This window comes from Rhipicephalus microplus, chromosome 3, assembly GCF_043290135.1.
Source record: "Rhipicephalus microplus isolate Deutch F79 chromosome 3, USDA_Rmic, whole genome shotgun sequence".
NCBI classification, from domain to species: domain Eukaryota; kingdom Metazoa; phylum Arthropoda; class Arachnida; order Ixodida; family Ixodidae; genus Rhipicephalus; species Rhipicephalus microplus.
The window spans coordinates 74,408,068-74,421,894 of record NC_134702.1 but is presented as its reverse complement, the minus strand read 5'-3'; the positions used below and the strand labels follow the sequence as shown (position 1 = coordinate 74,421,894).

The 13,827-nt window shown below is 40.9% G+C and overlaps 1 protein-coding gene across 2 annotated transcripts; it reads left to right on the top strand.

Moving 5' to 3' along the window:
• Nucleotides 1–438: 438 nt before the first annotated feature.
• Nucleotides 439–13,511, top strand: Elp5 (Elongator complex protein 5). Of its 2 annotated transcripts, XM_075889837.1 has the most exons (9): nucleotides 439–583; nucleotides 673–733; nucleotides 2,853–2,933; nucleotides 3,932–4,113; nucleotides 7,122–7,291; nucleotides 7,930–7,965; nucleotides 9,190–9,270; nucleotides 12,802–12,899; nucleotides 13,356–13,511. In XM_075889837.1, the coding sequence occupies exons 1-9, from the start codon at nucleotides 529–531 to the stop codon at nucleotides 13,456–13,458; spliced, it is 867 nt and encodes a 288-aa protein (XP_075745952.1). In that variant the 5' UTR covers nucleotides 439–528; the 3' UTR covers nucleotides 13,459–13,511. The 2 variants fall into 2 exon arrangements, with proteins under 2 accessions (XP_075745952.1, XP_037280186.2); XM_037424289.2 differs by lacking the exon at nucleotides 7,930–7,965.
• The last annotated feature ends 316 nt before the right edge of the window (nucleotides 13,512–13,827 follow it).

Sequence of the window (13,827 nt, the reverse complement as noted above, 5' to 3'; positions counted from 1 at the left end):
TTGCACCCTCCCCCACCCATGGTACAGTACAAATGCGCAACAAGGTAAAAACGTATCGTCTTTAATTTAGTTGACTGCACTACAGCGTGAACGTTAATGCCTCTTATTGGCCTGCTTGTGCATTGTCACACTAAACAGCACGAGCGGTGTGAATAAGCTTTTCACTTAGCCAAGAAGTTTGCGATGGGCCATAAGCCTTCGGGGTTAGCGTGTCAGTCGTTGATTTCATTTCTTGTGTCGTGTTTCTGAAAACTATTCCTCCGTTTTTTCATCTAACAATTTTATACGTTAGCGTAATTGTTACAATGCTTTTGACAAAATTTTATACTGTGATTATTTGTGACTTTAGATTACAATCATTTTTTAGAGTGATCTTGAGCTTGTTTTTTCTGTTCTTCAAGCTTCGCCATACTTGGCGAGTTCTGTGAATACGTGTTCACTACCTTGTGAAAATATGGCGCTCCCCATGAGTTGTGCGTTGCGTCTTCTGTAGCAAGTCTGTAGTCGTGTTTTCATTCACTTCCAGCCATGTTACAGGTCTTGCTTTCTCAAAGGAGCGCTTCAGGACTGGTGCTAATAAACGGTAATGTGCCACATTATACGAGAACGTTGCGATCGTTTCATTTATTTCAAAAGGATCTTGGAAAGTTGTTGACGGTGGACTACTTGCAGACACATTGGAGCAGCGAGGTCGCTTGATCGCGGATTCCTTCGCAAATACTTGGGCGATCAGGTTTGTACAATAAGACAATGTCTCTCAAGATCCATTTACAGTCGTTCTTGTTACTTGAATGTTACGACGCAACGCATGCCGCTTGTTGTGTTGGTGCCGGCCCATCTGCGTACCTGCGTTAATTGGTTGCTGTTTCTTGAAAGTACTTTCGTGTGTTACAATTTCCGCACCTGTGAAAGGCATTCAAACAGTGCTTACTAGATTACTGCTCGCTATAGAAAACTTCTAGCCAAGTGTCACATGAAACGCGCTGAAATGCTCGGACTACCTGGTATAATTGATTGATATGTGGGTTTAGACGTCCAAAATACCACCAAACGATTATGAGACGTGGTATAATACAGTTACCAAAGTTATTCGTCATTTTTGTCTTTGCTCATGGGTTATAGCTTGAATGCAGTTTTCAAAAGCAGTATATATATCACACATTTGACGCTACTTAATTTTAGCTGCAAAATGTACCTACATTTGGAGAGTCTGTAGTCAAAAGTGTGCGACGTACGTTTACTGGGCTCACTACCAGCAATTCACCGTCACAAAATCGTGTTTCGAGAAAGGCACGCATATTTATTTCAAAAGAATTCAGTATGCATCCGTAAATACTTTTAAATGAAATTTGGAAAATTATTTCTGTGGCACCTAACACAAAAACTCAGCCAAGCACTGAAATAACTGCACTTAAATGACAGGTGATATAATTTCTCAAAAATGATTTATTGTCGTGCGTACCATACTACGAAAACGAAAAAGTCATAACTGTAGTAACGAGAAACTGTTTATAGAAAATTTGAGAGCGTTAGTTGTGACGAGCAAGGTAACTTGTGCATCATAGATTACGAGCGCACAATTTCGAAAATACTACTTTTATTGGTGCTACACAGTACAACAAATCAAGGTGCGCAACAGAGGTTTTTTTCCTCTTCAGTTATTCTGCTTCATGTGAGACTGCTGTTCTGCTTTCATCGCTAAAAATGTTCACTTGCTACCATTCTGCACAACTCTTCTTTTATCGTCTTTAGTCAGCCTCGTTGCTACCTTGACCAAGGCAGCTTTACAAGTCATTTGTTGCATTAACTGAGAACCAAGACGACAAGTAAGACGGAATAGGATGCCTAGCATCCCGTTTTGTCTTTTTCTTCTTGTTTTTTTTTTTCCTGATTATCTGTTTGTACCACAAACCTTTTGATGAACTATGCATCAGCTCAACCAACGTAATGCTCTGCTAAAGCATGGCACCTTTTTCTTTGTGCCTGCTCCTTTTCTTCTTTTGCTCCTTTTGTGCCTGTTCCCATTGTGTTGTCTCTTTTTCCAATCTCGGGTTGTTTTCTCAAAGTCTTTTATACTTTTGGATTTTACATGTTCATACCAGCTCTGAAATGTGTTAATTCCCTGTGTGTGCCTAGGAATACTGAAGTTGTGGAGGGGCCCTCACGTGAAAAAGCTTCGTAGCTATTTGTAAATGTGTGGTGGTTTGTTGGAATACATTTTGCAAAAGAGGTTCTACGTCTCAGGCTTTGGTAATCATGAATTTACTCAAGATTAAAGAGAGAATAAGTTCATATAGAAGGCACACCAATCCGTGACTTCTTGCCTATGCTGAGCTTCTCAGTACAGGTACGGGAAACGTGCATCATGCTATGAGATGCAACACTGCTGAACACTTCTCAATTGCCTCAACTAGTTTGAAATTACATTTGCATACGTTAATATGTAAGCAAGCAGACAGTGGTCGATCAAGTGGCACAGCAACCATGTTGTTCAGCTGAGTTGCTTATGTATGGTCACACTTGTTGCACATAAAAATAGGCATAATTTATAAATAATTGCTCCAGTGCCCAACTCTGACTTCTAAGCTTTTGTTGTGGGATCAGGTAGATGGCATCTATGGTGTAGCATCTGCTTTGCCATCTCAGTTTCGTAGCCTTTCTAGTTCAGTTACCTTCTTAATTCAGTGTGACATGTATGCTATACGAAATCTATTCGAAATTACATGTACTGATAAATTATCTCAATCTTCTGGCCTCTCCTATCCCTAGCCATTCTTTCTTTTTTGTTATTATTTAAAGGCATGTCACTTGAAAAATTTTTATTACTTATACATGCTATTTTTCCCTATCAGGGGCCACAATGTGCACATCTTGAGTTACGACAGGGAAGAAACCATAATCAGAAAGTGCTTTCCACCTAGCACTATTGACAGGTATGTTGATGCATGGCTTCAGTTTAAAGCTTTGGCAGTTTTAAAACACTGGTTTCTATGTTTTGTATTTGTAAAGCTTAAAATCTGCCTGCAATAGATGACTAAAAATTAGTTTTCTAGGTGTGCTTTTGTTGTGGTGTAAAACTATCTTATGTTCATAAAAACATGATAGAGCCTAATTGAAATAATATGGTGCTGGAAGTCAACTCACATGAAAAAGAAAAAAGATGCAAATTGCCTTAAGCCACTAGTGGTGTCACTTTCACAAGGTACGTATGTTTCTTAAACAGAGTGTCAAGCTGTCAAGTCTCAGCCCTAACTTTCAGATGAAATTGATTCATTTTTACCGTCATATTGTGGCTAGAAATATGGTAACTTTTGTACTTGCCGATTCTCTTGCTAGTCACATCGTTTGTGACTATAACTTCAATGCTTGCAACACAGGAGGCCTGTGGTTGCTGTTGTGATTACCAACTTTTGATTTCTTCTGAAAAAAATTTAAAAATGCTTTTTTGTTTCTTCATGATACCTGTAAACCCAGATACACTCATTGACCGAATGCTTTTTAGCTACCACACAAGCATGTCTGAAAGGATAACGCCATGGAAGTTTGCAGTTGGGATAGTAAAGCTGTCTAGTTCAAAACTGGAAATGCATATTCATTGTCGTTATATTTTATGCACTTTCATGCAAACAATAAAATAAATGAGCAAGGATGCTTCATTTATATTTTCTATAAAGTACAGTGCAGATAAAAATAACGGACTGGCATGAATTTTGTCCCTGGTAAATGAGATGGAATAACCGTTCCGAAATACTTTGTTTATTGAGGCCATTTCCCTTGCTTTTTTTTCTTGTGATGAGCCTCTTAGCAAACAGAAGCATTCAATAGTTTTGTTTCATCACAATTACCCATGTGTCGCATGCATGCTAGGCTTGTTGCTTACATAATTAATTTTACGTCCTCTTAGAAACAACACTATTGACAATTTTTTCAGGATTTTCATTCACGACGCCTTTTGCGCTCCAGAAAAATGCAGCCCATCAATGTGGGTGGAGCGTTTCAGCAAGGAGACGGAACCTTTCACAATGCTCATCGACTCTCTCTCGACGGCCCTTGTTTATCACCCATTTGATGACATCTACGTGGGCCTTTTGTGCCTGCTGCGAAAGATTAAATGTGAGTCTGCTCATTTTTGTCCATATAGTGTGCATTTATTCTTCAAAGGTCAATCTCAGTTAAATTTTGCTCATGAGCTTAGTTTGGTCATGAACAGTAGTAATTACATACTACTGAAGCAATCTTATGGAAGCAGCAGTGCCAGTAATTTTGTAATTTTTTTGTTATCCTTTGAATATATCGTAAGCAGACTACATGTCTTTTTGCCCACTGTCCTACACACAAAAAGAGTGCTTTTTTGGCTAACTTCCTTTCATTCAGGAGACGCCAGTGACCTACTTTAAAACTCTGCGCCCATTGCGATGGATCAGGGACAATTTCATTTAGGAAACAAGTACTATGTAGGTCACGTCACAGCTTTGGCTCATGGCTGCTGTGCAATTGACACAACAGCAGTATCATGTGAAATGGGAAAAACAAAACATTCTTGCATACTGTAATGAGCTGTAAAATGCTTAGTGATTGCGTTTAATGCAGGACTGATGTGACGATATTGGAATAGGCCAGTAAGTTCAGATCCACTGAAGCCAGTGTGAAATCATGAAGCAAACAGAAGTAAATGGATGGATTGTTCATAAACTATTGAGTGCAAGCAATATATATTCATATTTTCAGCAATCTGACTGGAACCTCCCAGTTGTACTTGTGGCGTACATTGCGCAGTGCACATTCATGGACTTTTTTGCAGATGTGTCATTTAATTAAATATGTATAAACTATAAAAAGGTATAAAAGGTATAACTATAAAAAACTACTTTTTTTATTGAAACACAGCCTTATGCTGGGGATTGACGACTGCCTTTTCACGCTACTTGCTTTATGACAGTCAGCATTCCAACAAACAATCTTGTTTCGTGCTCAGCTGCATGTGTGATGATTCTAATTCTGATTTGTTCAGCGTGGCATTGAAATTGAACGATTTACAATGACTGAAACTTCTACAAAAGACGACGGCTCTGCTCCTTGGAGCGCACGACCTCAAACAAGCCATGACAAAATGAAGGACGCCAGCGGTAGGCGGGGTGTATAGCCAGCGACCTCTATAGCTTGTTTCGCACTCAGATAATATTTTACAGGTCATTTGTCACATTAAATAGTAGACACTTTGCTTCTATTTCTTTGCTAAAAAATGCTAATTCTTGAGTGGCTGTGTCATGGCCCCTTTAGCCCACCTGAACCTTGTCAAACGCATTATTAATACTTGACAATGTTTGTTGATTTTCCTCTTTTTTTATAGTCTAGGCAATCAGCTTAAGTAAGCCCCTGAAGCGGCTCTTCATAAGTGGAGCACTTTAACTCTTTGAGTGTTTTTGGAGTACATTTATTGCAGCAGTTTTCCATCCCATAGTGTCTTTGCCGAACGGGCACGTTTTCAACCCTCCACTTGAAGTTTCGCCCCGTAATGATGCTCTGTAATTAATGGGAGGTGCTGCCACCACCTAGGATTTACAAGAAGCATTATAAGTGATTGTGCTACCTCCTTGCGGAGATAAACAGACAATAACAGAGTTCTATAGCCAGTATATCACGTGGTCTGCGGCAACCTTGGCTTACAATGCCTTTTTGTGGTTTCAGTTTCGCGTCGTGGTCACAACAGAGACGTGAGAAACTTGATCTTTTTATCGGCATACCCTTGCAGGAGTGATTGAAAATGATTTTCATCTTTATTGGTGTTGCTCTTAGCTCGTTTACTCCTGACACTCTTGAGGTATTCCTGTTCTTATTTATTACGTAGTTTACTCTGCTCCATGGCAGCTACACGCAGAGAAAATGCGGTGTGTTTGCCAGCACACAACTCCTCGCTCCAAGAAGAGAACTGAGATGCGTGTTATGTGTGCAGACGGTGATAAATCGCTGTGACCCATGTTTCAAGAGTCACGACACTCTGAAATGCTATTGAGCGTTCTCCAGTTCTAAGTAATGCTAACACCAAAATACTGTACCTCATTTTTCATACTATCATTTCTAAACATAACACATTTCATGCATTCAAATGCTGCAGTAAAGTAATTCGACCATTTGAGAATGCCTTTCTTGAAAAATTCGACACTTGGGGCGTTAATATCCTGCCAATCAAAATGAGCCCTGTGGTACTTTACAGAACCTCTGGCTATTCTTAATTCTGTTACATACATCCTCGGTTTGACAGTGTAAGAAACCGAGAAACTAGGGATTCTGTGGGCCTGACTTGTAAGCAGTATATCAGCTTGCACAAGATGGGGCGAATTGCCCCGCCACGGCGGTCTAGTGGCTAAGGCTGCTGACCTGCAGGTCGCGGGATCGAATCCCGGCTGCAGCAGCTGCATTTCCGATGGAAGTGGAAATGCTGTAGGCCCGTGTGCTCAGATTTGGGTGCACGTTAAAGGACCCCAGATGGTCGAAATTTCCGGAGCCCTCCACTACGGCATCTCTCATAATCATATGGTGGTTTTGGGACGTTAAACCCCATATATCAATCAAGATGGGGCAAATTTGAGGGTATTGGAAGAGAGGTGTTCGTCCCGATGTGTACATAGAATAAGCTGATGATCACGATGATTATGATATCGAAGCACTATATATAACGCAGATCTCGTTGTCTCTCTACTTCTTATGTTTCATTCTTTAGCAGTATTTTCTGATCAACTTGTAACCAGACCAAATGCACATGCTTTTTCGAATGTAACTTCATGTATTTATAAGGGAAATCTATGACGGGCCTACATTGGTTGGAGAAGTTGCATACTGCAACAAGATTAAAGAATAAAATCCTTATTCATTTGAATAGTAGTCTTGTGTAACCATGTTATGTCGTTTCCATTTTTTGTCGTTGAGAGTTAAACGATATATGCTGCTTAGGTAACTACAGTGCGCGGGAAAGTGCCCTGTGTTGCCATCGTCATCCTGTGAAACTTTGTTTTAGTATACATTTCGCAGGAACTATCAGTTGACCCCAACAAACATGCTGCAAGAAATTCAATGTCTTCATTACATCATGAACGCTTCTGATGCGTCCACTGCCTTGCCAGCCTTGCAGATAATTGTGGCTCTCCTCCACGCTGATGTGCACGAAGAACACGAGGTCGACAAGTTGTGCTATCTAGCCACCACTACTCTGGCACCTTACGTGCGTGACGGTGGAAGCACACTCGGATGCAAGACTGTTCACAGAAAGCCAGGAGGACGTGTCGTTAGAGAGGTAAGAGTGCTTTCGTGTGCTGCTACTCTATCGGCACAAATACAAACACAATAGAAGATGTTACGAAACAAAGGTGACTCTAGCAGTCTTGAATCTGTGAGAGCAGCCATTAGGTTACGACTTAGTATGTCTGGCTATGCACAAACTGAACACCTCAAAAACATTTTATTCGTGCGAGACACACGCAACAGGCTTACCTTATAACAAGTCAATTTTGCGACTGAATGCCCCATCTTCTTGGCCTGACAGCATGTTATAATGGTGCCCACAAAGGGGGTCAGCCACCCAGCAACAAGTTTAACCAACAAAATTGCAATATGTAATTTATACAATGTGTTGAATATTTGTTTTGTCTTATTTATCTTTTTGTAACAATGTGGGCAGCTATTTCTAAGGAATAAAAAAATGCGCTTATTCATTATGAACGTTGCAATGATGATGCAAATATTTCTCTTTGGGTTAGGCCATCCCTTGTGCCAGCATAAGATGATTCATGTTTTTTTTTTTTTGCTTGTCAAGAGTGTGCCGCGAGTTTTTCCTTCCATCTATACTTTCTTGTTCTGAGTTGCAATAGATTCTTGTTCCAGAACTGATATTTATATATTTCGTTTTTAATGTTTATTGATATTTTTTTACAGTTCCACAAGACACACCTAGATCCCCCATATTCCCAGGTTGGACCAGCTAGACGCACTATTTCTTAAGGAAGTTCAACAAATGAGACTTGACTGTGGTTCTCACTAAGAGCATCAACCTCATTAGCATCTACAGATTTAATAATCGAAAGATATTTCTCTCTTTCCTTATGGCTTGTTTATCCACCAATTGCATCTGGAAAACATTATTATGATATCTAAAGGCATTCTAGGATCACTAGCCTGGCTTCACATGTCAGCGGAGACCTCAACAGTGCCGCAAGGGAAGTAAAAATTCGGATGCTTTCGGAGTCCGATATCCATGCATGCAGCGTGATGAAACACGGCCACACGGTGGGGCAATTCAATTTAATATCGCTGCCAAGGGCCCTTTGAGCCACCGCACGGATGTTATGCTGAATCGCTGAAGAACCCACGAGATGTGCGTGCCACCAATGCTAAATGGTGTGTATGAATAGCTCACCATTTGTATGCTAGAGGATTTAGGTGGCCAAGTGGCTAGACGTATCCGGCCACAGAGCAAGAGGTTGCAGGTGTGAATCTCCCGTCCCACTTGAACGAAAGATTTTTTACTGTATTTCATTATTTGCGCCTACTTCAAATTTTTGCTCGGGGACAATGCTGATTTTTCACGCACATCGACAGACGCCGACACCACTGACACCGACACTGGAATTTTTGTGAAAGGAGCTTTTGGGCTATCGTGTTAATAATACTGTGAAAGTGAAAAAACGTGACAGCACAACTTGCTGTGGGTGCGAGCTAAATCCACTCCATAATATAAAAATACAAATTAGCTGTTGTTACTGGTGCTATTCTCCCAGTCTCTGTCTTAGTTATTTGTGTAGTTGTACGCAACCTGGTCATTGGAGTGTTAGCCTGTGACATTTACCATCATGGTGGCGGCTGTACAACATTCATTCGAGTACAGGTATGATGTTAATTATTTAATGCTAACAACAGGAAAGTGGCAAATTACCTTTATGGGTACCTTATTGATTGAAGGCTTTGGATCACGTACTGTAGTAGGTTACTGGAATGGTCAATCTAGCTCTAATGGCATTGTGTGTTCCCTTTATTTTTTACGCACTTCATTTCAAACTGAAAACAGCTACTACTATAGTTGTGTCTATTAAATTCAAGGTTAAAGAACAGTTTTTAGTTATTAAAGTTGAGATACTTTTCTGTCTAATAGAGCAGTTCTGATGATTACATTGTCGCTGTTCAATTACATTTCTTCAGGATGAAGAGTTTGTTCTCAAGCCAGACCTTTCCATTACTGACATCAAGAAGGTTGCTGAAAAACATGATGCTAAGCCCGTGGTGAGCGCATATTCACAAGCATTTTATTGGCAGGCTTGTTGCTTATGCTGCAGTTCTAAAAATACACTGTAAAGTAATTGTGATGGCAAAGGTCACATTTTCTAAATGACTTTTGTGTGTGCAGTAAAATTCTGTTAACTGCAGCTGGATCGATCTCTTGATTCACCTGATTCTCCCCCCCCCCCCCCTTCAAAAAAGAAGGTTCCATCTTGCATTCGTTCATTTTTTTGAGCAAGAACTTTCAATATCTAAATCTTAATATTGCCTTTTGCTGGTTAAATACAGCTTAATTGATCAGCACACTTGCACCCGATTCAATCGGCCGCAGCATTTTGCTATGTTATGCTTTGATACAATAACAAATCAAACACTTCTTCCTCTGAAAATAGCAATTTCCAGTCAAACTTATGTCAGGGTCGTACTACGAAAACTCTACTAGAAATTGTTACACACTTTGAAAACAGAAGCATTATGACTTCATAAATCACGTGACCAACATGAAATTCTGGTAAACTCCTGAATTTCTCACAGAAAACCAATGAGCAACTGGGATGATTTGTAATCATTAAATTAAATATGAAGCAAATGCTACTGAGCAACATTGAGTGGTTAGTGTGGGCAATCCGGTCCTTCAACATTGTTGACTAATAAATATTACGCTACAACTGTTGCTAAATGTTTGACATGTGGATAAGATTATAAGTGATGTCATCTGAATAATTGCTGGAAATATGTACGAGATTCTGGCATAAACGAAAAATATTTGGTCGCCCTTAATACAGTCAAATTTGGCTACAACGAAAGACACGGGGATTTTGAAAAATTTTGTTGTAGCGGGAATTTCTTTATTGTGGAAAAAGGGGTAAATAAAGAGAAAAAGATATGCACGACACTTAAGGGAGCAGTTTATCTCCAAAACTTTAAAAAATCACTTACTTTGACTGCCGACACCGTCGTCATGGGCGCCAAGGAAAAAACGCAGGATGTCCAAGGAGTCCATGACCTGCGACGTGGTTACTGGTGTCGGGATCGCCAGAACACCATGCGCGGCTTTCTTGTCGTCGAATGAATTGGCAGCGGCTGTAGCCATGCGAGCACCCCTAAGGATCTCGGCATCACTCAGTTTCAACATTAACGTAATCGCTCAAGACAACGCTCTTGGCTACATTGCCGGCATTCTTGAGAGCTGCCCATGCTGCAGAAGCGTTCGTGTCTTGCCTCGGTTCAATGTCGTTGGCAGCTTGTGTCATTACTTGTGCCAACCAAGTTCATCTCTTCGGGCCAAAACCCAGCGTGTGCAAAACAGTTCTTTACAATGTCATGCCCTGTCGACATCCATGCGGCGGCCAACATTTTCATAGCCATGAGCAAGTCGACTTCGGTGTCGTGGCCATGCTCTGTGTTCAACAGAATTCGCTGAAGAAGCCTTGATCGGTATGCTTACTTTGAGCTGTTAGTGATGCCTTGATCTAAAGGCTGAACCAGCGACATGCAGTTCGGCGGAAAAAACTCCAACGCAACGTTCGTCAGCTTGATGTTGCTGTCCAGGTGATGTGCCGAGCAATTAACAGCAGCAAATAAACCCTACAGTCTTGCTTTTTATGTTGTTGTCCCTCGTCATCCATGAGCGGCTTGGCAACATACTTCACTGGCAAGTTTTTTGTGCCCTTGAAGCACCACAGTTCGGCACCCTTGCCTATAACAAGAAGGGGCTGTTTGTCGGACCCGTTTATATTTGTGCAGAGCAACACGGTGACTCGCTTTTTGCTCTGCTTGCCTCCATGGCACCTTTAGCCTTTGAAGTGGAGCGTCTTTGCTGGTAGCATTTCATAGAAGAACCCGATCTCAGCCGAATTGCGCACATTGGACGCAGCGTACTTCTCGTTGATGTGAGCAGCAATCGGTGCGATCCATGATGACGGACTGTCGCAGTCTGCAGAAGTGGACTCTCTGCATAGCACATTCCTAACAATCTCATGGCGCTCCTTCAATTGGTTGAGCCACCCGGCACTTGCCTTGAAGATTTTGTTGATGCCTAAAATGCAGGAGTAGTTCAGTGCTATCTTCTGAATTAGGTACCACTGATTGGTACCTTTTTAGCCCCGATTTCGCAAAACCAGGCATACACTGCCTTGTCAAGTTCCTTATGGGCTGGCTGGGTGATCTTCGTTGGCCGTTAGGCAGATGTACCCAGTGCTAACGCATTTAAGATGCTCGGCGATATTCCTTGGCAATACATCTCTTTTTTCGTCCTGCTGCTGCTGCAGCAATTATTTTCACCTTCTGCTCTAGCGAAAAAAACTTCAGTTTCTTACTCTCTGGCATCCCCATAAGCCCTCGCTGCCCGTGGAGCGAGGAAAAACAATACACAGGTTAAAGCTAACAATGTGCTGAACTAATGATCTACTGAGCTAAGGGGACGAGGAATAAGGCACGGAATAACCAGAACTAACACTGTTATTGCCACACAACATGTGGGGAAAAAAAATGAGCCAGCAGCCAATATCCTACGTGTGAATTCGGCTCGGCCTTCGCATGCTACACGAAATGCTGTTGTGTCATGGTTTTGCAGGATTCGGCGGGATACATGGGCTTAGGTCAACTTTGGTATATTTAAGATCATTTTAGCTGTTCGATAACCAAAAAAATGCTTAAATTAGACTCTGAACGTGGGCCAGCTAATAATAGTTTCCCATTAGAGACAGCACGAGAAAATAAATTTCAAGATACAACAGCCGCTGTCAAGTGTACTTTTTTTCGTGCCCTTTTTAAGGATAACAAGAGGTGTCACTTCAATATACCATTTAGCGTGGCTCGATTTGTGGCTGGTCGAGTAAAATTTCGTTGAACTGGGAGAACAATGAAAAAGTGGTGCTTTATGGGGGTAGTTTTAATGCATTAGTTTAATGCATCAGAGTCTATGGGATGCGAGCAGAACATCAAAAAACATTTGTTGAAGCGGAAATACCGTTGTAACGGAGTTTGACTGTAGTATTGAGTGCCTGATTAATTCTGGTGACACCATAACCATAAGAACGCCAGTAAGATCTATTTTTCAATACAAGTTTCTTAAAATCATCGAGACATTTTGCTGCAGCTTGAAGAATGCTTCTGACCTGGCTAATTAGGGTGACAGAAGTTCAATGGCTAGTGTGGGTCTTGGTGGTCATGTCTCAAACATTTCAACACACTACTACGAAACACTTGTAGCCGCATAGAAAAGTTATTGCTACGTAGTAATGTGAAGGCACATGGGGTGAGGACTGCTTATCTTGCAAAAACTTACCCAGCCATTATTTCTCTGGAAATAAGTGCTTTTTGATACTACTTCATTTGTTCAAAACTCTGGTTAACATAGTAATTTGAAATGTACAATGTGTTCCTTTGTACGGACTATTGTAGTATAATATCCACATGGTGTGGCCTCCATGTACTTATTCTTTTGCCTATAGATTATGAGTTCCATGGTTTCTGTTGCCGTCAAGCATGAAATGTCGGCGTGATTTCCACCTTATTGTATTTTGCCCATAGACACAGCAGCCTGACCCAACGGCGAACCTTACCTTCAACCTTCGGCTCAGCGAAGAGGAGAAAGTAGCCAAGGATAACCTTGTACTGCCATATCTCAAGTAAGCACTGGAGCATTCTGTTTGGGCTGTGATGATGTCGCCCAGTGTTGACGGCTTATTGATTGATAAATAATGGAGCAGAGAAGAACGGGTTTCGATTGTATCTCTACATTTGAGCTTTCCTTGTAGTTATGACATTGGTGTGCTCAACTGATACCAAACTATCGTACTGCAGCAATGCTGGATTGTGTATCTGTTTCGTCTTTTTATTATTATTTTTTCTTTCATGTTTATGTGTTGCAGTGCGGTAAGTACATTCTTCTGCACGTCCTTCATATACAGCAGCCATCTCAGTTGCCGATTATTTTTTCTTTTCAACATTTCATGAGAAATGATCAAAAGAAATTATCACTATACTCTTAATACTCACATTTTGTAAAAAGTTTGAGATGGTGCGATTTTACTTTTGGGGATCTTTTTACGCCATCAAGCTTCTTGAATATGCAATGTGTGCAGGACGGCATCTTCCAGCAAAGGAAAGGGGGAGATCACATACGTCATGGAGCGGGAGGATGATTTTGACGAAGAAGATGATCCTGATGATGACTTGAATTTCTGATTACCGCACTTTGTTTTGCTCTGGTTATGTAAATAGACAATGCTTCTTTTGTAGTCCCGTTTCTGTGTTGCATTAATTTCTTTGGTAGCTCAATATACAAGAAAGAAGATACACGTGGTTGGTACATCATTTGCACACAAAAAATGCTTAGCTAATACAAACACAAAAAAGCGGCGTGACATAGAAAGGAATCTTGGCAAGTCTTCTTGTGAAGCTTTGCATGCATGAGTAATTGAGTGGGTGTACCGGCGTGGTGCTATGGTTTAGTGTTTTAATTTCTAGACTTTCTGCAATGTTCAGATAGACTGTGTGATAAATGTGGAACGGATGTTTTGTAAAGACATGTGCAAATATTTGAAGGTATATTAC

Coding starts and splice junctions, on each gene's coding strand:
- Elp5 (XM_075889837.1), top strand. CDS start 529: ATGTTACAGGTCTTGCTTTCTCAAAGGAGCGCTTCAGGACTGGTGCTA. Junction 7,966..9,189: donor TAGATCCCCCATATTCCCAG/GTTGGACCAGCT, acceptor ACATTTCTTCAG/GATGAAGAGTTTGTTCTCAA. Junction 12,900..13,355: donor CTTGTACTGCCATATCTCAA/GTAAGCACTGGA, acceptor CAATGTGTGCAG/GACGGCATCTTCCAGCAAAG.